Source organism: Populus nigra, chromosome 1 (genome assembly GCF_951802175.1).
Source record: "Populus nigra chromosome 1, ddPopNigr1.1, whole genome shotgun sequence".
Taxonomy (NCBI): domain Eukaryota; kingdom Viridiplantae; phylum Streptophyta; class Magnoliopsida; order Malpighiales; family Salicaceae; genus Populus; species Populus nigra.
The window spans coordinates 44,661,425-44,689,391 of NC_084852.1; the positions used below are offsets into that span (position 1 = coordinate 44,661,425).

General features: G+C 33.3%; 2 protein-coding genes across 3 annotated transcripts; both read right to left on the reverse strand.

The window, feature by feature from the left end:
• Window positions 1-50: 50 nt before the first annotated feature.
• Window positions 51-8,439, reverse strand: LOC133680762 (protein MEI2-like 4). Of its 2 annotated transcripts, none has more exons than XM_062103744.1 (15): window positions 7,939-8,439; window positions 7,105-7,309; window positions 6,843-6,888; window positions 5,458-5,778; window positions 4,855-5,285; window positions 4,582-4,740; window positions 4,295-4,411; window positions 4,064-4,212; window positions 3,572-3,669; window positions 2,944-3,336; window positions 1,913-2,561; window positions 1,570-1,654; window positions 1,393-1,461; window positions 984-1,163; window positions 51-754 (listed from the first exon to the last, which is right to left on the reverse strand). In XM_062103744.1, exons 2-15 carry the CDS (start codon window positions 7,177-7,179, stop codon window positions 596-598), a joined length of 2,931 nt encoding a protein of 976 aa, XP_061959728.1. In that variant the 5' UTR covers window positions 7,180-7,309; window positions 7,939-8,439; the 3' UTR covers window positions 51-595. The 2 variants fall into 2 exon arrangements, with proteins under 2 accessions (XP_061959728.1, XP_061959729.1); XM_062103745.1 differs by lacking the exon at window positions 7,939-8,439 and adding an exon at window positions 7,799-7,927.
• Window positions 8,440-24,714: 16,275 nt separating this feature from the next.
• On the reverse strand, window positions 24,715-26,211 carry LOC133699051 (uncharacterized). The gene is made up of 2 exons (XM_062122183.1): window positions 25,810-26,211; window positions 24,715-25,202 (listed from the first exon to the last, which is right to left on the reverse strand). Exons 1-2 carry the CDS (start codon window positions 26,085-26,087, stop codon window positions 24,791-24,793), a joined length of 690 nt encoding a protein of 229 aa, XP_061978167.1. The 5' UTR covers window positions 26,088-26,211; the 3' UTR covers window positions 24,715-24,790.
• Window positions 26,212-27,967: the final 1,756 nt, after the last annotated feature.

The following is a 27,967-nucleotide window of genomic DNA, read 5'->3' on the forward strand; positions in this document are numbered from 1 at the left end:
CGAATAAACAGCATGTGAGGCCGTAAAATTGTGTGATCTCCAGAAAAGAATAGGCACAAAGTTAAGGGCACAACACGCCTCTATCAATAAGCAATAGTGGTAAACGACATCAATAAGTGACCACCTCAAAAATTTCCAAAACAGAGCTCCTCCCTGACTTCGGCATATCAGCGAAAAACTACAAATGGGATCCAAGCCATACATTCAAAAAACAAACAAAACCCGGGAAATTACAGAAGGCTCTGAAACCACGACAAAATGATCCCTTCAGTTCTCAGAAACTCCTATACATATGTTGTATGTATATTTATATATCTATATAGGACTACTCTCAACAACATCCAAAATTTTGAAGCTCCACCAGATGCTTCTCTCGCCTTACCAGTTCAGAATTTTATGAAAACCAGAATAAAATTGGAAAATCACCTTAGGTCTGACTATGTCCCCTAAACGTTTAAGAAACTTCTCAAAAGCTGAAACAAAAAGGTCCCTTTTTAATCAGGCACCCCAACATCATTCATAAAGACTTGGAGTGGTACTGATTTTAAATTACTCGGTCCTACAAGGTTAGCGCCCTCAAAAACAAGTGGCTTGCTTAATCAGACTCCTTTCCAGAACCTGAGGAAGCATCCCCATTTGAAGAATCCTCCCCACCCGCCAGATTTGATGGGCTTCCTTGCTGATTCTCCTCGTGGGTGATGTTTCGGGGTTTCCCAGGTCTAGTTCTTACATTAACCCCCATTGGAAAGGGAACCTGCAAATAAATACAGGGTCGGCGTGAAATTACTTTCATTCTTTTCTCTAAGACTGCCGTTAAATGAGGTGAATTTGGTTGTTCTACTGAGACTGAAGCCCATTTTATGGACATCAGCACACGATCCCACCCACATTTAGCAGCATTTCTAGATTCTGTTTTATGTTAAAGTCCATATGGAAACACGTAACTAAAATTCAAATTGCCTGACATGCTGTGATGTGCATACCTGGTCACCTGCATTGGGTCCATCAGTATTGAAGAGAATGGGTCTGCATCTCTTATCCTCGTTCATCAAGCTTGAATTCTGGAAATGTGCAATGAGAGCTGCTTTTCCTTGTATGCGAGCATATGCAAGCAATGCTACCTTTTCACTATTGAACTTCTCCCATTTCTTCCCATTAAATGCCTGCCATAATTTAACTTTCCTTTAGCTTTAGCCTTTGCATGTAACCTTTAGGATAAAATTGCCATTGGCCTATAACTACACTAGCCACCCCTACTTTATCATCTTATTGCAAGATATACCTTCACCTTAAAAATTTGGGTGCAGTGTAAAAGGAATGGCAAGTACAACAAGGGCGGACAAAGTAATTTATCCAATCTATTAACAACATTACAGCTTACACATCACAAACCTGATAGAATGGAATTATTTGACTGGGATCAATCATGTTGATAAATGCATACCCAACATTGCATTTGTTCTGCAAAAATTGTTAGGGTCAGGTATTGCATATGGATTGAAAGTGTATCAACAGAAACTTTGGTTTTCCCACTACTCATCTTTAACCTTGAAATTAACGGGCACTTGCCTTAAAATCAATTGGCAGGTAAATGAAATTGTAAGACCCTTTATGGTGTTCATCAATTGCTGCCAGAAGCATTTTTGAAGTATACCTGCCATCAACACCACATTGTCACAGTTAAATCATAACCTGGAAAAGAACTATTGGCAACCTTTTAACTGAAATGTGGTCATAGTGCAACTATTTCTTGTCTAGTGAAGTTTGTTCTATATAAAAATCATTGAGCATGCATAAACATCACACTTTCATGGACTACAAGTTACTGCTTCAGAAACAGAGTTCCATCAATAAATAAATAGTAGCCACCAAGCAGAATATGATCACGGTTTTGAAGTTAGGTACCACATACTTGTTCGGAATATTCTTTATCATAAGTGTTGTACGGTTGTCTTCCCCTCGCAATATCCGATCAATGTCAAGCTCATATTGTTTCTTGTCAGCCTGACTAATGCTGCCCTCATTTCTACGGCTTCTAGCACGTTCACTAGGAGGATCAAATGTATTAATAATGGGAATCATTTGGCCTCTGCCAGGAAACACCATGGACCTCTGCTGTTGGGATTGGAGCCCGACATTTTTTGGGGTCATTGAAAGTTCCAGACGGTTTCCACCACCATGAGGAAACATGTTAGCAGAGAGAAATTCCATGGACTGCAACGAATTATTGGATATCCTTATGCTCCCAAGGGAGCCAGGATGGAAACCAGATGTGTCAGGAGATTCCCCTGCATATGCACGTTGCCTATCCCAGAGAGAAGGATTAAAAGCTGGCGCTGATCCCACATGTTGGTTATTGATGGGTAAAACTGGATTCAGCATAGGAGATGGTGCTCTAGGAGGTCCATGCAGCCGTGGTCCAGGATGAGCAATAGAAATTCCATTGACAAACGATGGCGAGCTTGGCCAAATCATGCCTGGAAGCTGGTGATGATAGGAGCTACCCCATATATAGTGATGCCCAGTTAGAGGGCAGCTTCCATTTTGAGCAGATCCAAAAACTGATAAAATGGAGCGAAGGCCAGATAAATGAATCTATTAAGAATTTGAAATTGTAACAAATAATCACCAGTATTCTTCTAGCACAGAACTCAATCATTTAACATGTATATCCTTCTAACATCACAACTTTCATTATCTGCATGTGAAACTAGCAAACCAAAGGCACGCAATGAAACCTATTAACCTTGATCTAGAAATTCCTGTAGTTCCATGGAAAAGATACAGTAGTTTGAAAACTTGGCTTTTGTAAGTCAAACCACTAAAAACTCAGTATTGTTAGCAGCACCACTGGGCTCCACCAGCTATGTGGAGTCCGAAAAGCAAAAAAAAAAAAACAAAACAAATAGAAGACAACTTCAGCAAGATATTCATTGCACTTACCTCCTTCACTGAACTCAATTGGATTTCCATTTGAGCTCATTCTGGCTAACTGCCGGGTATCAATTCTTTCAAGTGGCCTTGGATTGATGTTTGCAGCCATTGCTCCAGGAGAATTGCAGTGAACACCACTATTTAGACCATCATACTCTGGAAGTGAATGAGGATGAAAATTTGGAGCGCCCTGAATATCAAATTTCAATTGACCTGGTGAGTGACTGAGCTCAGCAAAGCCAGTTTGATTGCCAGCTGATTCAACTCTCATAAGTGAGGACAAGCTGTTAGGAACACTAGAAGAGATTCCATGATGCAATGCAGATTTAAAAAATGGAGCTTGTATTGCAGAGGGTGCACCCAAAATAGGCCCATTATCCATGCCACTGGATGTAATTGTTCCTGTTAACAATGATTCATGAGTGACATGACTATTAAATTAAGGGATAAAAAAGAAAATAACAAATGAAATTTAATGAATTTTACATGAACAGACAGATGAAATAAATGACCCAAAAGTTGCATAATATTATAACTCCCACCATTGTGTCTATTCGTGCAAAATTCACTAACTTTGGTTTGTCTTATGTAGCATTTTCCTATAATGAGTAAGATATCACATTTCCAACAATCATACCAGAGAATCCAGTAGTTAAGTTAATGGAAGGGCTAATCTGCTGCACAAAAGGCCCAAAATCATCTTGTTCCAACTCAGTAGGAATCTGTTGCGATAAACTGCATGCCAAAAATCAAGATAAACCTAGAGTTTAGCGAGAGATCCAAAGAAAAGTCTAGGTTAGTTAAGCAGAAATGACAAACCAGCTGATAGTTTGAATATTGGCAACAAAAAGTAACGAACAGGGGGATGGAGTAGGTCTTGCATTTCTATGCTGTGAAGCAAATATATATACAAAAATGTAAATGCAACCAGGAAAACCATTGGTTCTGTCTGCTTAAACTAATGTTTCTCTATTTTATCACACCCGAACATGGAAAGAGAGGAAATACTTCTGCAACTCTCCCACTAAATTGGATGGTTAATCAAAAGAAACATAAAACAAAAGAAGGAAGAAAGAATGTGAGGAAAAAATAAATAAATGCAAAGTTAGTATGCTTGGACAACACCTACCGTTTTAAACCCCGTGGATAGCTTGCCTCTAGCTTAATCCGCTTCCCAGCAATATCACTCTTATTCAATGCACAAAGAGCAGCCTCTGCAGCTCTCACATCATAAAATTCAACTAATTTGTGATGATTTCTGTTTGGGGTTTCACGAATCTGCAATGCAAGAGCAACATGGGTTCATGCCTAGGTTGCAGAGTTTTGTTAATAGCAATATAAAATCAGCAACCGAGTTCACCTCCTTGATCTCTCCATAAACACCAAAGATCTGACGAAGTTCGTCATTTGAAACAGAAGAATCAAGGTTGGATACAACAAGAGTACCCTGGTTAAAATCTTTCTCTGAAGGGTTGTCCTGACAAAAGTAATCAACAAGTCATGTGACAGGATTCATGCATGTACACAAATGTAGAATGTATGCAAAAGAGTAAAAGTCTTAACAATGGGACCATCATTCTGATAAACTAAAGTGGTGATGGACTAATAATAGCACAATAATTAAACAGGAAAAACATTGAAATCCACCTTTGGAATTGAGTAATGAATGTCAAGTTTCCTACGTTTCAATGGCCTATTCTGTAGTGCTTTCATTGCGTTTTTGGCTGCTCTAATATCATAATAGGATATCATAACAAAACCACGATGCTTGCAAGCCGTATAAAGTGTACGGATATCACCATATTGCTGCACATTAAGCATACACAATAATAACAGAGGGTGAGACATTCTTTGAAGACAAGTAGCTCAAGTTAATAGCATGTGTGAAACACAAACTAAAACAACATGTCAAACACATACCTCAAATACAGCTCTTAACTCAGAGTCTTCAACATTGCTATTTATATTTCTCACAAAGAGTGTTCTAGAAGGGTGTTCACCATAAGGGTGTTCTCCTGCCATTGAAAGATTGCATGCCCCCAGCTGACCATTGGAAGCTCCTCCAGGAAATTCAGAATCAATCTGGGCCACAGAACCATCATCCCCCAAATCCATCCCTCCAACACTGCTGAAAAAGTCCAACTCCTCCATATCATCTCCACCACTGGGATGGTTAATATTTTCTACCCTATCGGTCACCCCAGTAAACAAGTCATCATCATTAGGGAGAAGGTTACCAATGGTTTGGGCCTCAATTTCTTCAAGGGACTCAAAATGTTCCTCTTCCTCAAAATGAGATGCAATAGTATCAACAGAATGGCCATATAGAGGATTGGCTGAAGATAAACTCACTGCATCAAGAGCATGAAACAGTAGATCAGTTCGCAGTATCTCAAAAAGAAAGTACATCCTAGAAACCAAATCTAGATATGGCAAAGGCTAGCATGTGGCACGTAATTTAAATTTACATGGCCTTTGTGGAAAAAGTGTGGCAAAACAAGCCAAATAGGAGAAGAAACTTACTCTTTCTGCTAAATAATTCTGATAATGAGCTTGAGAAGAGACTATTCTCATGCTGAGTTGCCATTGCGTTCACTTTGCAACCTTCTGCAAAATAAGATGCCGGCTGTACATTCAAACTAGTCCTTGTACCTGGATCAATGTCCACAGGTCTCAACAATGTGAAGGACCTACTTAATGCTCTCTCTGCTCCCACCGCATGCTTATCAAAGCTATGATTCATTTTATGGTCATGCATTTGGGAAAGCTGAGGATGTTCAAGCGATTTAACCGAATCCACAGCTACAGGTTTCTCTAGGGGTGTCAAAACAGCTGATTTCCCAGCTGCAGTTAAACAAATTATATTAGTTTCTACTCCATGAAAAAACTCACTTACCATAGTAGAAGTGCTATACTCACTTAGCGATGACATCATTTCACAAATTGATCATGCACTAAGAAGACTAGTTTGTAATGAATTTAGAGACCAATAATTAATTCCATGGTAGGATCCATTCTTAAATTCTGGTTAAATCTCAATTTGGCACCAGCCCCGCCTATAATAATCAAAACTGAGTACATGAACTACATGTGACTACTGAAAAACACTTTGAGGAGAGCAGAAAATTCAATGAAAGGAATCACAGAAGCATCCGATTTACATTTCCTTCTGGCTCTTTCTCCTGAAACTCACTCGCTAAATTATTTAGCGCATACTTCCAGAAAAATCAATAATTCTAGTTCCAGCTTTGTTGACAAAGTATTTTCAATAAGATTACTAAAGGCACGTGAAAAGAATGAAGATCGCGATTAAATATTTAGACTAATATCAAAGTATTTTCAGAAAGATTATTAAAGGCACGTGAGAAAAATGAAGATCATGATTAAATATTTGTTAACGAATACTAATATCTTAAACATGTTAGCAACTATGGCAGGTCAATCAATCCACATTCACAAAATTAAACCTTTATTCTCTCAATAATGCCCCAGCATGTCATCCTATAGACCTCATTAATAGCAGTTTACGTCATCTCACAGAGCTAATTCTTCTTTTTCCAATTCAAGATACTTATTAAATTACTTAATGTCCACATGGTTTATTAGCGATCTGGCAGACAGAATTGAAAGATATATCCAACCTTCTGAACCACACAACACAATCGATGTTAAAGTGAGAATCTAGAAACAATCAGATCCCAATTTGGGAAGACAGATAAAGAGTTGTAAAGTGGCTGACTATAAAGAAACACTTGTTATGTCCTAGGAATTGACCAACACACTGCTTAACTGCTATACAAACAATTCCAAGTTCTCAATCAAAAAGATGTAAAGGTAACAAAAAGGATCCAGCAGTCCATTTGATGAATCAAAACCTTAAAACCCACACATATCTCAAATATACTGACCATGTTGATCAGGCATCGGGTCTGACTTCCAAAACCCTACCTGCCTCTGCCAAGGGTAGAAAACAAAACCAATCAGTAACAATTCAAACATAAACCACAAAAAAAAACATAATAATAATAATAATAATAATTAAGCACTACAATCTACACCAATATCTAAACCGTTACAAAAATATAACCTAACCATGAAACAGAATCAGAAATGATAACGCGAACAGATGATTAAACTAAAGGTTGAAACACAGAGATGCACCGGCAGTACCTCTGGAAAAGAAACATCCTCAGATAAAAATGATGATGAGGGCAAACCCTGTGAGTCCATTATTTCAGATGGCATTATGAATTGATACCTAAAACAAGACTATATAAAAAACCCCCACCCATTAAAAAAAAAAAATTCTCAATCTGGGCGGCCCACTGTTGCATTAACACTTGTGTACAAAAATCTCTGAGTCTTGTATGTAACTCTGCAAGACAAGAATTTGGAAAGTAAGGGATAGCAAAGCAAGGCAAAACTAGGCAACTTAATAAAGCACGGGTAAGAATGATAAGGATTAGGGATGATTAATTTCATTAATAGCAAAATCTGCAAGTTGTTTCAGCTTAAGATCTTAATGGAAAGTAAGCAATTATGGCAAGTAAAAAAACAACAAGAACAAAATTAATTATTCCTTCATTGGATACTAATAATAATTACAATAATAATCTCTCATAATTCACACCAACCAATCTTTTCTCAAATAAAAATAATAATAATTAAAAGGAAACACGGTATTTTAATTAAATTCTATTTTTTGCAGGTGCAATTTTCAATGAGATCCAAAACAGCTTAAAATTAACCTGAATTAGCAAAATTGAGTACCCTAGAACATTTTTGGACTCAAAAAAATAACCGACCAGAGGATAAAAATTACAAAAACACACGTTGGAGGCTTGGAGCACAAAATGTAACAGACCTCAATTATTAAGCAGAAAAAACAGACTCCGGTTCCTAGAGAGAGAGGGGGGAAGGGGGGGAGTACAAAGCGGAGAAAGAAAGAGAAGAGAGAAGAGAATTTAAACAGAGAGAATTCAAAAGAGAGATCGAATAAATTACGGCTAAAGGAAAGGGAAATTGAAGGAAGAAGGCATCATCTTATTAGCAGCATAGCATCTTTGCCGTGTAAGATCCTCCAACCAAACACCGCCTTCCTTCCTTGATTCTCTTTTAATTTCCCTACATTGCACGTTAACCTCCTCCTATACTTTACTTCTTCGTCTTTTTTTATCACAAATCTTCTCTCTTCAGCTAAGAAACAGATTCTCCGGTGGAGAGAAACGGAAGCTCCGGCGAGATTGAGACCTCTCGCTAGAAGGTGAGAATATTGGCGAGGTTGTTCTTTTCTTTTATCTCTCTGCCGGTAAAAAAATGAGAAGACTCTGGTTGCAAAAACTAGACCAGGTTCCTACAAACACGAGATCATGAGAGAGAGTTGAGGTTGAGAAACCGTTCAGACTTGATTCTAACGCCGTTAATTAGAAAATCCGTTGTTAGTAAAAGAAAGAGAAAGGTCTTCTTTCTGTCTTTAGCTCTTCGCTGTGTTGTATCGATTTTAGATTAGATAGAATAGAATATTAATTAATTATTAGTTTTAAGATATTACCCCCCCCCCACCTCCTCTCTCTAAATGCCACGCTGGCTTTTTCTTTGAAGCCGGTTAATTTTAAATTTGAATTGTGAAATGACGAGAAAGGACTTGGTCTGCTCTGAAATGATTTATATGTTTTTTTAAAAAAAATGTTTTTTTTTTATTTTTTTGGTCTTAAATTAATTAACTTTTGTATTTTAAATATTTTAATATAATAATATTAAATTTTTTATAAACAAAAAATATTATTTTAATATATTTTTAAATAAAAAATATTTAAAAAAACAAGCAACACCCTAACATCAACCAATTAAACTCATAGAACACAATAAAAAAAAGATTGTGTCTGTTTGACACTTTCGTCTATTCAACCTCGTTAATGAAAGTTAGTTTCCAAGAGATCCGACAGTGAAAAAAGAAAAAGAAAATAACAAGGTGAAAATATTATGGGTGGTGGTGGTGGTGGTGGTGGTCACAGGTTTGGTACAGTTTTGGAAACTCCTCTTTGATTGAGCGGGCCTTGAGATCCGTGCGGTGCTTAAATTCTCAGATAGATAGAGAGAGTTCTTACTAGTATTTCTTTAATGTGCTGAGAAATTATCCAGTGATACAGTGACGTGAAGGTATGTGAAATTTGTGGTAGAGAAACAGGAGTTTTAGATTTTATTTTCCAGGCTTCGACTAATGAGTGGTTGGAAATATATTCGTACAGTACGAGTCGGGAGCTTCACTTATGGAGAGTTTATTTTTGTATTTTAAAAATATTTTAAAAAAATAATAATATATATTTTTTGATGTTTTTAATATGTTGATATTAAAAATAATTTTTAAAAAATAAAAAATATTATTTTAATATATTTTTAAATAAAAAACATTTTAAAAAAACAATAATAATTATACTCACAAATATGCAATTATTCTGATTTTGCTTATAATCATGGTTGATGTTACGTGGCTGAATAAATTATAAACAGAGAGGCGTCCTTAAAAAATGAAGTTAAATGTCAAAAACGTGAATGCGTGAAAATTTAGTTGACGCGTGTGCCAAATCATTTTATTTCTTAGAATCTCTTTATGAGTGACGAATATTAGCCAGGTGATCTGTCGGCCTAATTGATGTTAAGAGATGATAATTCAACTCCCTGGATATATCCGAATTAACTCGAATGAATAGGTTTTCTATATAGTTATATTCTAGTATGTATAGTAAATAGAGCACAAATATTAACAAATTCTATCCTAAACCTAACCCAGATTTAACTATATATATGTATAAAATATTTACATTTTTTTAATTTAATATAATATATACATGCCTCAAAATATATATTATCTTTTTATTTTATGTTAAGTAATAGATAATAATCAAATATTCAAAATCTGATACATAAAGTAAATTTTTTATCTAATAAATACTTTACAAATATAATAAAAACTTGATTTGTGGGTATTTATTGTCGTCCCTGATCAATCAGTGTCGGGTGGATGCTAAAACTTGTCCAGATTTTTTCTTCTTTAATTATTTCAACGAAGTGCACCATTTCAAGTTATATTTGTTCTTTATGTTTCTTGATTTTGTAAAATTAAATTAATCCCATCTTATTGCAAATCAATATGTATTTAATTAATTATATCTATCCACGTGAAACTTAAAAGGTGGAATTTAGCCGAATCTTGACGGAAAAATTACATCGAGTCTCTCTTGTAGTTTTATCATTTTTTTTTATTTTGTCTCTATTATTTCAAAATTTACACCTAATAAAAATCAATTTGAATTTTTTTTAGGGTTTTCAAAATCCCATAACAACTCATAATATTCACTTTCAAGATCCATGAAACAACATATTCACCCCGGAGTCACTTTTCTCATTATAGCATGGCAGAGTTGTTAAGAAATCCAGTTTATAATCATCTGGGTAATATTTTATGGGTTAAAAACCTAGAAAAGATGATATTAGAACACTTGGGTCACCTTTTTTTTAAGCCTTGAACGCACCGCCTGGTATTTGAAATGAAGATGTTAAAACAATGGACAAAGCTTTCATAAGAGATGAACTCTCACTCTCACTCTCACTCTCACTCTCACTGTAGTGGAGTGCCATGCTAGAGCAATATCCCTTGCGAGGATTTAAGTCAGTATATATAGAGGCAAGCACTGACTTATCAACAATTGTTCGAACATAACTGTACAAAAGTTTGACTCGCAGCCTATAAAGAATAAGATAGTAAACAATACTTCTATTTGTCATGGAACACTTAATCTCCTCGTGCGCTAGAAATTGAATTGCATGCAACGTGACTTATCCCGATCAAAGAAGGCAAAATCCCACTGCTTCAAACAAAGAATGCAACATTAAGAAACCAAATCACGAGGGCAAAAAACATTTTTCAATCGTCTTAATATAAAATCACATAACAGCATCAATTCTTGAGAGAAGACGGAAATAAAATTAGGGAAAACTTTTGTTGTTTTTTTATTAGATTTTTAAGATGAACAAATAGATAGATCTGTAAAATTGATGTTGATGATACGAATTTTTATTAGATTTGGGTGGCTAGATTATCTTATTTTCAGCAAAGAGAGGGAGAATAACAATTTTGTTTTATTTTTTAAATGGCAAGGGCTTTCTAGTTATTAATTGAAATAAATTGGTAATTTTATAAATAACTTCATTTTTTATTAATTCTTTTTCTGCAATGACGTGAAGTATTGTACAGCTTATAAACTATGAAATATATATATATATATATATATATATAAAACAAACTACTTAAGACTATATATAATCTTGACTCATTCCGAGCTTAACTATTAATTAATTGGTGGAGCAGACTAAATTTGACCATGCCCTTGAGATTCGATCGCTTTAAGATGAGATTAATTTAGAACAAATTAATACTCGATTTATAGTATTTATAGACGTGTAGTATATCTTTTACTGGTTAATTTTAATAAATAATAAAGATGCTATTTATTTTTCATCCAGTACATTTCAGAATTGATTATAAATTTCAACAACTTAAATTATGATATCATACTAAACTCAACTTAATCACAATATTCCTAGCTAGCTATTCCTCTAAAGATTTTAATACACCTCGTATTTTATCTTATAAAAAAGATAGTTTTTTTTTTTTACAATTTCAAGACTTGATGGAGTGTTAGAATATCATTCGACCAATTGTTGCATTATTCAAAAGTTTCTCAAATCAATGACCTATACTCTCCTTTGTCATCATTCGGCCTGCATGGCAAGGGGGCGTTTTTTTTTTTTAATTTCACTATGATTCACCATAGTTGAGTTGAGAAGCTTATCAATCATATAACAATAATAATAAAAAAAAAAATTATATGTAGGAGGAGAACGTGGATTCATTCGCTGGAAAAAAAAATGTTCTGGATTGCACATGGAATTAGGACCACTGTGGAATATTTATCCAGAATACAAACTTCTTAATTAACTTCGATTGCACATGGAATTGATGCAAACCATGACATTTAAATGTTTTGGATGGTAATTATATGATAAATATATTCTTAAAATATAAAAGGTTGAATCTTAATTAATAATTATATTTTGCTCTGTAATAAATAACCACAATTATTTATATATGGACTTCAACTAAAGGAAATTAAAATCCAAATATATTAGAAATGCAAAAAAAAAGAAAGAATGATGGAATCTAATCCACGCCAAGTCACTTATGGTCAAAGATAATTACTACCATTACAACTAGAATGCCCCTAGGCACGTGCGAGCCCAGAACTGATTTTACGGATTGACAACGCAAAGCAATGGAAATTTTCTATGGCTAGATAATGGTTAGGTATGGTGTAATCTGTCATGATAAGATCAGTGCCTGTTTTGGAGCCAGGTGCCCTGCCATGGTGTTGAGATGAGATAGGTGCACATGGCCACGCCCATGAGTCCTTGTGTCACCCATTTGGCGCACAAGCAGCCATGCACACTCTTTTGACACGCGTGTCACCCATTTGACACGCGTGAAGCGCGGTTTGAGACTTGGGACAGATTACGGGATCTTAGTTTTTTTTTTTTAGTTTAATATGAGTGATTAGCCTAGTTGTATGTATCTCAATTAATTTTACGAGCTCTAAAATTAATGATCATATAATTTTTCAATGGCTATCATATAAATAATTACAAAACTCAAATTTAAATTCAAAAAAAAATAAATCTCTTGATCACAGGATCTTATTACTGACAAACACCTACATGCTTTGCATGACCTTAATTTAGCTCGCCTGGCCATTGCATAAAATGACAGCCCAGCTCCTATATGCATGCAAGTACATATTGTTTTATTTCTGAAAGGGGAAGTAGGCGTGTTTGGATTTTGAACCTGACACTGTTTCTGATACCTCGACTCGTTCATCTGCTCCTCTCTTTCCCGTGTGGAAAAGGATCCTATCTCCCACCTACTGATAAAGTACAATTATTGAATTTATAAGTATTGATTATTTCAAATGTATTGTGTTGGTATTAAGGAGGAAAGAAAAAATATATTTTCGCATTGAAGATTGACCATCCACAATGACATTGCAACCGTTGACGATAAATAAATTATTTTCACATGATTATATAACATGTATATTCATGTGTATATAAAAACCCATGAGCCGTTCTATAAGCTCACCAACTCACCCAGCAAACACACACACCGAGAGAGAGAGAGCTCGCACGCTCTCCCTCAACTTCACATTATCTAATGCATCTTCCTTGCAAACACACATTACTTCATAAGTTTCCGATGCCATGAGCTCATCGGAAAACTTATTTTGCAGGTGCTCGCGAGACCCAAATTTCGCAATCTTCTTCGACGACTGAATTTATAAAGCCAATCAATCAACCATGAAAAAAACCCAAGATTCTTAAAAGAATTTCCAACTTTGTCAATTATAAATAATAAATTGAAAATGAAAATTAACAGCAATAACATACCAGTGTACTTCACTCGCATCCAAAATTGGATTATTTTGCGTGCTTCTCAATATGCATGCTGCTAAGCTAGTAATCTTATGACTCAACTGATACATGTGTTTGGTGCGGCATTAACCAGCTCAACGCATTTAAAAATTTTAAAAAAATTATAATTTTATATTTTTCTTGATTCAATATTTATTGGTAAAGATATATAAAATTATATTGATAAAATCTTGGTTTTTCATACATAATAGTAATAATAATAATAGAAATGATAGAAATGATTACTATAACTTATTTTGGAATCACCTAATATGTGTTTTTAGTGAACATATCAGATATTTCGTTTTCAATGCGCCGAGAGCTTACTTCGAAAAAAATCTATTTATTTTATTAAATCAAATTTGTAGTGTTAGATTACTTATGAAACCAAGCCGCCGTTTGTTACTCGACGAGTAGAAACTTTGAAATTCAGTGGCCATGTGTAGATTGAATAAATGGCCAATGCCAGTAACTATCTCGTACTGTTTGACCACATGATGTTTAAACTTTCACGAGATGACACAAGTTTATAAAACAAATGTATTTGATAGTGTTATAATTATGAACCAACACTAGATAAGTAATAGAAATTAAAGGTATGATTGAGCAAATATTTCATGACGAAAAAAAAAATTGTGTTGGTGATCCAAAACTTAGAGACTGAACAAAATGATTTGCAGTAATTTATAGTATTTTGTGAGAAAAGATACAGTGTTTTCACCACATGATTTAGCTTTTTAGTTAATAAAAAGAAAAAAAATTATAAAACTAAATTCTCTACCAACATAATATTAAAAAAAACCAACAAAGATAATTTTGGAAGGAAAAAAACCCGTGAGAAAAAACATTGCAGCAATTGACAATGTTTTGCGAGGAAAACTATAACGCTTTTTCCAAATAAAATAAAATAAAAAACCATTTAGAGAAATTTTGTAGCAATCCACAGTGTTTTGTGAGAAAAACTACAACGCTTTCCTCATATGATTTAGTTTTGTTGTAATTATAATTCTTAACCAACTCAATATTTTTAAAAAATCAACAAAGATAATTTTGAAAAAAATCATAAAAAAATCACATGGAAAAACACTGCAACAATTCACAGTGTTTTAAAGAAAAAAATTATAAAGCTAAATTCTTAATTAACTCAATATTAAAAAAAATCGACAAATATAATTTTGAAAAATAAAGAAATAAAATAGAAAAACTAAGTGGAAAAACATCATAGCAATCCATAGTATTTTAAAGGAAAAAATTACAAAGCAAAAATTTTAAAAGTTAAAATCAACAAAAATTATTTTGAAAAAAAATAAATGACAAAAAAGAAAAAATAAGAAAGTTGAAAAAAAAATGAAAAAGAAAAAGAAAAAAAGGGAAAAGCTATAAAAAAAAAGGGGAGAAGAATCACCGTGGATTACTGTTGTAATCCACAATGTTTTATGTGTAGGGGAACAGTAAATCCCCCACACGGTTTAGTATATTAGTTAATAAAAAAAAATTACAAAGCTAAATTTTCTACCAACTTAATATTAAAAAAAAACCAACAAAGATAATTTTGGAAGGAAAAAAACCCACGAGAAAAAACGTTGCAGCAATTGATAATGTTTTGCGAGGAAAACTATAACGTTTTTTCCAAATAAAATAAAATAAAAAACCATTTAGAGAAATATTGTAGCAATCCACAGTGTTTTGTGAGAAAAACTACAACGCTTTCCTCATATGATTTAGTTTTATTGTAATTATAATTCTTAACCAACTCAATATTTTAAAAAAATCAACAAAGATAATTTTGAAAAAAATCATAAAAAAATCACATGGAAAAACACTGCAACAATTCACAGTGTTTTAAAGAAAAAAATTATAAAGCTAAATTCTTAATCAGCTCAATATTAAAAAAAATCGATAAATATAATTTTGAAAAATAAAGAAATAAAATAGAAAAACTAAGTGGAAAAACATCATAGCAATCCATAGTATTTTAAAGAAAAAAATTACAAAGCAAAAATTTTAAAAGGTAAAATCAACAAAAATAATTTTAAAAAAAAAATAAATAACAAAAAAAAATAAGAAAGTTGAAAAAAAAAAGAAGAGAAAAGCTAAAAAAAAAAATTCACTATAAATTACTATTGTAATCTACGATATTTTATGCGTGGAGAAATAATAAATTCCTCGCACAGTTTAATATATTAGTTAATAATTGTTTCAGAAGCTTTATCCAAATGGAAGACATCTCCTTCCTCGTATAATAAGACAGCCTGTTTTTTTTTTTTTTTTGTGGAAAAAGGAAACAAATTGATTCATAAGGTTGGGCAGCTTTGTGAATTTACGAAACAGGTGGTAAAGGCAGGATAACGAGTAGCTTTGTCTAAAGTACAGGAAACATTACTGTCAGCCAGAAGAAGGGGATTAAAGAAATGAATTAAAATTAAAATAGAAAGAACTGCGCTTCTTTGCAGGGTTAGATTAAAAAAAAAAATTGATTTTCGGACAACATCTATAAATAATTTCATAAAAAAAAATTAGTAACTCGAGTTCGAGTAAAAAAATATGATCAGGTTAATTAAGTTAATTTTATTCTAATTAGATAATAAAAAATAAATAACTAAAAACAATAAATAGGTCATATAAAATAAAAAAACAATAATCATGGGGAAAAAAAATTTTCAAAGGAAAAAGGTAATGCAACTCAATTCCTTACTAAATAAATACAAAAGATGAAATTGAGTAAGAAAAAAATAATAATAAAAAGATATGTTTCAACCTAATAAACTTGAACTCGAGTAATAAGGATGGGATAACCTAATAAAAGAAAAAACAAAAAAAATTATGGAGATTAATTTAAAAAATAACCAAATTTTAAATGATGAAACCAAAAAAAATTAAAATTTCTTTTAAAATAGTCGAGTCTACTCGGGTTAAACTACTAAACCTGCGTCCAGATCATGAAATTGGGATAAATTGATAAAAAAAAATCACAAAGTTTATTTAAAAAAACAATGTCAAATAATGAAATCGAGAAAAAAATAAGTCCAAATAAAAAACGATGTCAACTCGTGTTAACTTTTAAAACTCGTGAATAAGGTCATTATACCATAAGCACCCCATCTAAAAAAACCACAAAACTCAATCCTCAGCCAATTAAATATTGAAAAAAAAATTATACAAAAGGATCCAAAATAAAAAATAGCAATTAAGAGAATGATGATTAGAATTGAAATGAAAAATAAATCAGAGGACAACAAATATTTTTTTATTAAAGGGTGAAATTGAAAATAAATATCAATTTAATAAAAGGATCCAAAAAACAATAAAAATAATGAGAATCAAAATAAAAAAAATATAATAAATTAAGATTGAATGATGAAATTGAAAACAAATTAATATTTCACAAAAAGACTAAGAGCAAAAAAATAAAAATAAAAGAATAAAGATTAAAGTTGAAATCTCAATAAATAAGATGAGAACTCTTAAATTTTGAATGATCAAAATGATTTTTGGTATGAGAGAGAAAAGATAAAAAAAAAAATCCCTCCAACTATAAATTACCCCATCATTAATGCCATGTGTCGCCCTAAAAAAAATACTGCGATAATTCAAACAACACGTCAAAAGAAAATTTTTGGCTGCTAGACGACACCATGACATCCCCCACTTTATGGTGCGAGCTTTGCACGTGCCAATCAATTTTGATTTTTTAATTATATTTTATATTTATTAAAATACAAAAAAGCTATTTAGCCACTTGATCATTACTAAAAAAACCAAAAAAAAAAGACAAAAAAACCCTAAACATCAATTAAACAAAATATATTTTTAATAATAATTTAATGATTTTATTATGCTTTTAAAATATAAAAATATCAACTCATCCATGATTATAAAGAATAATAAATTTTATGAAACACTTATTATATTTAATAACTAGTTTATAAAAAAAATCATTATACTCTTTTAATAAATAGTAAATTCTCAATCAGTAAACAATATTATTTCAAATCGAACCAGCTTTTGTTAATGATTGGAGAGGGAAGCATGTGCGTAGCAATACATTGCTTAGCACTCGTCTTGAATAGCCACCCTATGAGATTCTCTCCTATATTTACTTTCACGTGTGATATTTATTTATCTAAGCTCTGCTAACTCCTATCCCAATACAGTTTTTCTTGCTTTTTTAATCCAGGGCTATTATCATTGGTTCTTTCAAATTACCATGTACCATTAGCCGTTGATTTTGGGAACTTCCCTGCTTCTGATTGGCTTCTCTCTTGAATCATGCAGCTTTTTTAATGTTTTTGCTAGTCAACGATGCTCTGCAATATAAATATATATTTGCCTAACTATATGATATTTGACTGACTGGGATTATTTTTATGGACGAGTTATATATAAATGCAATTCTCTCTCTCTCTCTCTCTCTCTCTCTCTCTCTTTTTATGGGTAAAATATGAGATTTGAACACAGGATGCCCCTGTGTTTTTTTTTCCCCGTCGATGGATGCCGCTGAATCAAACACCTTGTAGATAATACTCTTCCCTTTGAAAATTATATGTATTTACCTTTTTTAATTATGAAAAAAATGAATTGCACGTTTTTCTTCTCATTTCAGCTGATGGGTGGGTTAGGGCTTTAGCTCTTTAACCCTTGGCCACGGGGATAGACAAGTTTTCTTTTTCAGTGACAAACAAGGGCCCAGTATCTAGAGAAAAACAAAACAGGAGGTCCTAAATTACTAATTTACTTTACTATTTTTTTTATTACTAGTAAACTAAAACCATTTGGTTTTTTTTTTTTTAATAACTCGAGGTGTTTGGGTTAAATTACACGCATCATCATGATTAATTTCTGAATTTACTGAATACTCTGCAAGTCCAATAGATAGATAGATAAGGCATTACAGGGATGACAAGTGTGTATATAGAAAGTCGAACCTGAATGCAGAGATAAGAAATTTTCTGCGAAGATCGCTAGGCCACAATAACAAGTACATTTAATATTTAATTATTGTTCATCATTGTAGTTGTTTAATGTCCAAGGGTCGTCTAAGGTTGAGTACTCGACCCTACATTTTGGTTCGTATATATATAATTTGTTACATTTTAGTTTTATATTTTATTTTCATTATACTTTAGCTTTGACGGTTAATAGAGGAGAGAGGAGAGGAAAATAAAAAAAACTCCGACGAGCTCTCTTTCCATTGTTAAAAAACCTATTTTTGTGTCAATATATTGGACCTGACATGGGAGATTTAATAATTGGTATTCAAATAGCCGGATAAAGGAGATCAAAAACCAAAAATATAATTGAATTTTTAAATATAAATTGATTTTTTAAAGTTAAAATGCCTTTCTTAGGATGAAAATGAATTCTTGAAGGTTGCTGGGACAATCTTGAGGTGTTTATTTTGTTTTTTTAGCGTGTATATACATACATGTACATATATATATATATATTTAAAAAAAAAATTCAAATATTTTTCTTATTTATTCAAAGTACCTCCTAATTCTATACAATCTTAAGATGTTATTTTTTATGTACTCTCAGTGATTTAATCCTTAAGTTATCTACATTTTTTTAATTATTTGTAAATATAGCACTAATTATTTTTATAAATAATTTTCTACAAAAAATATTATGGTTCCAAAATCATCGTTAATTAAAAATAAACAAAATATTCTTCTAGAAGCAAGAAAATTATATTTCATCTTAAGATTCAAAATAAAAAAATCACAATGCTAAAGTGGATATCACGATTTAAATAAACACAATTAATGCTTGCAGTTGTTTCTTTGATTTTATCAGTTTAGATTTATTTATTCAATAAAAAAATTAAAAAAAATTATTTTATCCTATATAAGAAATATAAATACTATCCATGGTGATCTTAGAAAGAGTAAAGAATACCATAACTATTTTTGTTTTCAATTAAAATTTTATTTAATAATAATTGTGGTTTAAAATATTTTTACTTGAAAATATATTAAAATAATAATTTTTATTTTAAAAATTTATTCTTAATATTAACAAATTAAAATAATAAAAATATAAAAAATTAATTTTAAATAATTTTTTTAAAAAAATATAATTTCAACCGCGTGATCTTCATTCGTAAACTATCCTGCGGGTACTTTTGCCTTGTAGTATATCCTCAAATCCAAATCCAACGTTGGTTTTTAAAAAAACCCTACGTTAGTCCCGAGGATGACCCCACATTCTCCTTCCCTGTCTCCCATTCTCTCTGGAATTGTTCCTGGTACGTTCCTTTTTTACTTGCATTGGCCTGTCTCTCTGCATTTTTTTTTCTTTTGGATTTTGTTTGTGAATGTGTACTGTACTGAATAGGAGGATCTGTTTATAAGGAAAATTCCAACTTTCATTAGGAAATTAATTGGCATTAGGATCTTTTTTTTTCTTTTTCTTGGAACAGTTTTGAAGTCATTTTCTTTGATTTTGTTTATATAAGAGATTGAGTGCTTAGAATTTCTTATGATCAAACATGTGAATCACAAATTGTATCAAGCAGGGCTTCTGGTTATTAATTCTTGATTTGTAAAATGCGAAGATTGTTTTTCTAAATGTAGAATTCTGATATTGGGATTAACTGATGGAGAGTCCATGCAAAGAAAGCAATATTCCCAGTTATGAATCTCTCAAGGAAGAACCTTTAAGTGAAGCATTTGAGGTTTCTGTGACAAAGACCATAGTGCAACGAGCTCAAAACATCGAGTCGAAAGGGCCTCTAGAGAGAAGATGCAGCCCTGGACTTATAAATACACCTCAAGAGAAAAGGCCATGTTATGATGATGGTCAGAGCATGGAGTTAGATGCTCCTAAACTCGACATTTGCAAAAAAGAAGTTGAAGAAGAGTCAACAGGGCCGAGGGAGAGAAGGCCATATTATGATGGAGATCAGAGGTGGGAGTTAAATGCTCCTAAACATGATGAGTGCAAGAAAGAAACCAGAGATTATAATAGGAAGAGACAGTTAGATTCGACCAGAGATAATGCTGTCAAGAGAAGAACCTGCATGAATCATAATTCAATGCAAGAATGACTACCTGATATAGATAGAAAAGGTGGAGAAGATTGGTGCGATAGAAGTTGTCTGGCCCTTGGTTCCTTGCCTTTTAAAGTTGATGAAGCAGAAATTGAGCTAGAAGACAATGCTTTCCTGAAATGGACAGACTATCAAAATTTTGTAGCAGAAGGCCTGCACAGCAGTGAAGGAGACAGTGAGGAATTTTAATTCTCATCACCTTAACTTTGCTCAGGTGATTGCATTTATAAGGATCTTTTATTGAAATGAATAGGTGAATGCTTATGTATATTTTTTTGTTCAAAGTATTGGTTTTAGCAATCCTTAAAATTACAGAAAATATTCTTCATTGTTTCCTCCTCTTGGCTAAATAGTAACACAACACTGTTTTGTTGTGGTTGTGCTACATTAAGGTGTTTCCGGTTTAGACATCATCACCCACCTATTTGATTCTTTGTTTCCTTTCCTATTTTTCAAATCAAAATGTCAGTGTTGAAATTTGTTTTTTATCTTGTGAATCAAGGTAGGCAGTGAGACAACTGCCAGGTGTTTGAATTAACAAAGCAGCAGGAATCATGATGATTAAGAATTAGTACTATCATCTGTATGACTAAAGCTGCACAAGTATTTGCTAAACTTTGAGGTGAAAATTTAAAAAACAGTCCATTTTTGCTTCCCGTGAAATATTGTATCTCACATTTCAAAATTTATGCCTTTCCTTTTGAAAACTTATTTGGCGAATAAAAACCATTAATACAGAACAAAATGGCTATCATGTGCCAACACCTTTCCAGGCCACTTTCACCATTTCAAACTCTCTGTCTCTGCCTCGCTCTCTCTCTCTCTGGAGGCGGATCTTGGTCTTTGTGATTGTTATGCTAGTGCCATAAAAACTTTGCAGAAGGGGAGTTCATCCGCTGATGCTAAGTGTTCTTCAAATCAACCGATTCTGAAGAAAATATCGAAGTCTTATTTATATCTATGATTGGAAAATCCCTTTACATGCGTTGTCCTAGACATGAAAGAGTTGAGAGGTGTCCATGCATCAATGAGGAGCACTGGATTCAGGCATAAAGTTAATTTACTGTCTGCTCCTTAAATTCATGGCATACACTTGAATTGCTATGTGAAGTAATTTAGAACACTTAAAAAACGTAATGCTTTGTGAAAATTGTGAAAAAATTGGTCATGTTTCAATTTCTGCGTACTTGAGATGATGCCTGTGTTTGTTGAAGGTGTTTATCTATTAGAAAACTTTTATGATTCTGTTTATGCTCCCACTGCTTATCTATCAACCAGTAAGAGTTATTGAATCAACCAAATATAGAATTAACGTGATAAGCAATCTTGACTATGTAAAGTGCTGCTGTTTGGTATTGCTCAAGAACATTGGGATTAAAGTGCTCTTTGCCCTAATATAAGCTGAACTAAAGGTGATAGCATTAGAATTGTTAAGTAATATTTATCTAGTTTTATGTATTAAGGGTAGAATGATATTTTCAGTTTAACCTATATATAATTTCTTTGTATTTAGGTTAACTTAAGCACTCATAATAAACATCTTATTGAGAATTCTAGCCTCCTTTTATGTTTGATCTGAATTACTTTAACATGGTATCAGAGCTTAGTTGATCGAACCCTTGGCTTGTTAATTTTATGGAACTCGCTGCCCTTGTAGAAATCATGTTCACCAATGTCAGAGCCACTGCTCGTATCAAAATTGTTATCATCATCCACTTCATTCCCTGTAGGATGTTCCAGCACGCTCAATGCATTCCTTTAAAGCTTAACTTCAGATTTATTTTTCAAAATATCAGACATGAGTTGTTTGACCTATTAAAAGATGGAGGATGAAGATCAAGTTTTGTGCTTGCGGCTGAAGAATTAATATCTGAAACTTTATTTTAGATTTTTCAGCTTCTGCAATTTGGTATTTCTGTTTTGCCTCTGCAATTGTTTTGGTATTTCATCTTCTCATCAGTCTCTGCAATTTGGTATCAGCTTCTGCAATTTGGTATTTCTGTTCTGTCTCTGCAATTGTTTTGGTATTTAGTCTTCTCTTCAGTTTCTGCAATTTAGAATCAGCTTCTACAATTTAGTATTTCTATTTGTCTCTGCAATTGTTTTGGTATTTCGTCTTCTCTTCAGTTTCTGCAATTTGGTATCAGCTTCTGCAATTTGGTATTTCTGTTCTGTCTCTGCAATTGTTTTGGTATTTCGTTTTCTTTTCAGTTTCTGCAATTTGGTATTTGAGTTAAGTTTCTGCAAGAAAAATAAAAAATTTAAAGTGATATTTTGTCTTCCGTTTCTGCAAAATCTAGTATTTCGACTTTCCTTCAGCTTCTGTCATGACATCTACTACCAAAGAGATTGTTTGGTTACGTTGGTTACTTGCTGATATGAGAGTTTTCTTTTCTCATCCTACTCCTATGAATTGTGACAACCAGAGTTCTATTCAGATTGCTCACAACTCGGTTTTTATGAGCGAACTAAGCACATTGAAATCGATTGTCATCTTACTCGTCATCATCTCAAGCATGGCACCATTACTTTGCCTTTTGTTCATTCTTCCTTGCAGATTGCAGATTTCTTTACCAAGACGCATTCCATATCTCGTTTTTGTTTTCTAGTTGGCAAACTCTCGATGCTTGTAGATGCGGCATCGTGAGTTTGAGGGGAGATGTTAAGTAATATTTATCTAGTTTTATTTATTAAGGGTAGAATGATATTTTCAGTTTAACCTATATATAATTTCTTTGTATTTAGGTTAACTTAAGTACTTATAATAAACATCTTATTGAGAATTCTAGCCTTCTTTTATGTTTGATCTGAATTACTTTAACATAATAAACATAATCTGAACTAAAGGTGATAAAATTACTCTAAGGAAAAGGAAATAGCACCCAATAGAGTGACGAAGTGAAATTTGCGACAGCTGAAACATCAGGTCAAATGAATTGAGCGTTATCATCAATGAAATAGGGTTTCTCTCAACTGGGTGAAAAAAATTCTTTAAGCTTACTGTTAGTGTGACCAACCTACAAATATGGTTTTTGTTGCCTCTAAGGCCAAATTTCTGCACAAAATCTCTGTCGAAGCCAAGCACAAGTGATTACCATCATACTTGGAAAACAAGCAGCATCAAACAAGCAAATTACTAACACTATCAAAAAAAAAAGAAAAAAAAAAGGGGGGGCTTTTTTATTCTGATATCTTTATAAGCTTCTTTTTTTTCATGCTAACCCGGCATTCTAATAAATAGTTATCTCTTGTGCTTGATGTTATAACTTGGGCTTCCTTTCCTTTTAATGTGAAATATTAAATTCCAGGCATCAACAGCAAATTTATAATGAAAAATGGTTTTGCTATGATGCAAACAGGAACTTACATATGACTATGGTTACGCACTTGATAGTGTTGTTGGTCCTGATGGGAAACTAAAACAGTCACCATGCTACTGTGGCACCGATGAGTGTCGGCGGCTCTTGTATTAGGTAAAACGGAGGTTATAAAATTAGATTACAGCTTATGTACACGTTTCTATTGAAAAACAAATACCTAAAGCCATTGCTAGATTTTAATTTGTACAGGATGCTTATTATATACAAGAACTTATTTGGGCTTGATGTGTTTTAATAGCTGAGACATGTCAAATTAATAAAATTATCTGGTGGATATCTCATTTCTTGTCACCCTTTGGCGATTATCAAGGAATGGTAACTCATCGGAGGGGACGATTTTGTTAATTGTACTATATTTTATGCCCCCCCACTTCTTCTCCACAGGGCTATATGATAGTGTTAGTAACTTGCTTTTAAACCCAATCTCAGAAACTCACAGGATATATATGGTAGAATTTAATGAAAGAACAGAGCAACTAATATCATTTCCTTCCTGTTTGATAAAACTATATATTTTCTGTGCTTTCACCACACTCATAATTAGTTCCTTGAAGTCTGTAAAATCTAGTTTATTGAATCCTATGTTTGAAAATGCTAGGTGATCCTGCTTTCCGCCCTTGTAGTGCCAATAGCCAAGCCTGGTACGAACCAGTTTTTTTCAGTGGGTAAGAACAAATCAATCACTTGAACTAGTTTTGCAAGGTCTATTGGTTTTTGTCTGCCACTCGGGACCTATCCAGGCTCGTAAATCAAGTGCGTGATTAAAGAAAAGGGGAGCACGATTGTGCACAAGGAAAAGGAAATCTTAAGCAATTGGGTAGCATATCCTTTGATAAAGATGGCTTATTTCTTTTCTTGCTTTTTCCTCCATTACAGAACTGTTTGTACAAATGATTGGTCACCATTAATCAAACCAAAACATGACTTCATTTGCACGATTCTCATATTCGTAGGGCGAGTTGTAGCCAGCAACACTGCAAGGCACACGACCCTTGCTTTGTGTCCTTGCTATGGATGATTCCCAGGGGGTGCCCTCGAGGCTTTTCTTCAACGCCAAAACTTGTCCAGGGATGTTGGTGTCGTTCATAAAACCTCCAAACCTCTTCACAGCTGCATGGCGGTGTTTAGGCAGCTTCACTGGATGTACTTGACGGGAGAGAGGAGGGTTATTTTGGTACTTTTGTGGCAAATAGAGGTGCACAGTAAAGGTTGTGTTGCGGGAACTTGCGGTTGATGAAAACATATCTACCAAAACTGGAGCTGTCATGTTGATGTTTGCTGCCTGATCATTGTTTCCTTGAATATATGCAGCGAGGCTTCACAGGCGCCATAATAAGCATGAAATCATTAAATAAATTCTTAAAAGGGCAAATAAGCATGGACGAGATTGTAATTTTAAAGTGTAGGAGAATTGGTCAGTGATATTCCATAAAATCCATCCACCTGGTGGTTGTGTGTGGCAAATGATTAGCTTATTATTAAAATTAAAATATTAAATCTCAAGAGCTTCTCTTATACTTAAATTAAAGCCTGGGCCTATGCTAGGAGAACACCTATAAAATAAATTATAGATAAAGAGCAAACGTTAAAATTAAGACAGTGATAGGGAATAAGTGGTTGCTTTTTAAAATGAAAATATATTAACATGATTTTTTTTATTTTTTAAAATTTATTTTTAGTATTAATGTATTTAAAAAATTATTTTAAAGCAAAAAAAATTAAAATATTTCAAAAACGATTTTTGAACGCAATAATAAATACACAGTAGACCCTTTTTACAGTATTTATTAAACAAAGAAAAGCGTGTGTGATCCCATGGTTTGTTAAATAAACAAACAAAAAGCGATTTGTGATTTCTTGCAGTACTGAAGGATAATACATCTGCCCTAAATGAAAGGAAAGTTGAGAGAAAGATGTGCTTACATGTTGAAACCATGACCAGCTGCATCCTTGTACGAGTTAGAGTTGATTGGTGAAGTAGAAATCCAAGTCGCTGTTCTGTAACTTCTTATTTCATAATCTTTTTGACTGTGAATCACCTGATATGGAGCACACTCCAGGCGTAGACAGTTTGCTGGCTCCGCATAGGCACCGCGACCTTGACATTGCTCAAACATAATAGCAATGCACAAAGCCAGGGTCAAGAAGACCAAACCAATCCCTTCGCCGGCCGAACCCATGTGGCCCTTTCCTCGAACCATGGCTCTCTATTTGGACCTGAAAATTGTTCTTTCTGGTTCGTTATCAGCAAATTGCTTACACCCCCATGTAAATAAAAGCGCTGGGGAGAGCATAAAAAATGTAAAATGTGGTTTACACTTTACAGCCATTGTTTTTCGTCTTTATGTTAGTGGCTATGTGACTTGCAACGTTGCATGTTTATCTTATCATCCTCTTCTTTTGGGGAGATTCCAATTTCCCATCTGTGGTCTGTTAGTCTTTTTGTCAACGTCTACATATAAATTGCCAAGTCCCTTTTACCAAAACGAGGAGTCAGACTGATCCGATGATGTTAACCGTTGGATCGTGACCACCCACCAGATTGCCTTAAATAGTCGGTCCCCTTGCACTTGCAATATTCTTTTACTTGGACCCGTCAAACAATGAGGAAAAAAAGAAGGATTGATTTGCTTGGTATGGACTGTGCATACCTAGCAAGCATATGCTGGTCCATTCACAAATTAGTAAAACCACATTGCATGTGCTGAGATTTTTGTGAATTGCCCTGATGGAAGACCTTGGGTTACAAATAAGGCAATAATGCATTGACACATGTCCACATTTTATCCCTTGTTATCGTAACTTAGGAGCTCGAAATGGTCTGCAAACCATCTTATTGTTGTTATTTAGACATCATTTTAATATGATTTTCAACCTGTTTTTTATTAAAATTTAAATTTTTTAGTGTTTTTAGATTATTTTGATATATTAATGTTAAAAATAAATTTTAAAAAATAAAAAAACATATATTATTTTTTATATTTTTCCAAAAAAAAAACATTTTAAAAATTAATTATCACCATACTTCCAAACACCCTATTAATTTGACATGTTACCAACAACCGATGTTCCAAGGGATGGTGTGATTATGACAATTTTCTATGAATAAATATTTGTTCATGCTTTTCTTGGGCTAAAAAAACACTCACCACTGCCATTCTCAAAGCTGTTATAGCATGCACTGCAAATTTGAGACCAAACCCGAGAGGCATGCCCAGTCAGTGGCGCTCGGAGATAATTAGTTGATTCATCGCAGTAATTTAATTCAAGAGATGCTGATTGTGTTCTCTTCGGGCCAGAGCTGTGTGTTTTTCTGATTCAGCTGTTCTTCTTCTATAGAGAGTGGCACTCGGAGATCCAACCACTACAATCTCCCCACAGATGTGGCCTGAAAAAGTACCCATCAGACATCTTCACTCTTGACCCAATGAGAAAACAATCAATCCAATCCAGAACAGGCCACGCACAAAAAGATCCTCTTTTTTTCTTTTGAGTTGCGATTAAGTTTACAAATCAATGATATTAAGTGTGGGAAACATCACTTACTCCTTGATTGCTTCTAGTAGCAGACGCCATGATTAGAAGATAATCTTCGTGATTAAAGAGCCATCTTGGACCCACACCTGTTATTAGTCCCAGAAGCCATTAAAAAACGAGAGCTGTTCGTGACACTGTTGTTCATGGTGGTCCTATGGTCTAATCAAATATTAAGCATAATTTGTTTGGCTTTAGTTGATTACTTAGACAATGCATGTGACCATAGCTAGAATGCGAACATCGTATTATTGCGATGGCAGCAACAAAGCTAATGGGGTGTCTATATTTTCAAGCATATCTAACCTTTTTTTTTTTTTTGGGAGACCAAAAAACAAATTTGCACCCATCCATAAAACAGAGGGAGTAAGTCATCACTACATATGATGATGTGATGATGGTTGTTTATAAAATATTTTTTATTTTTAAAATTTTATTTTTTATATAAACATATTAAAATGATTTAAAATACTAAAAAAATAAAATAAAAAACCCATAAAATGAGCATACAAAGTCATGACATGATAATAATAAAACCCGGTTTAGC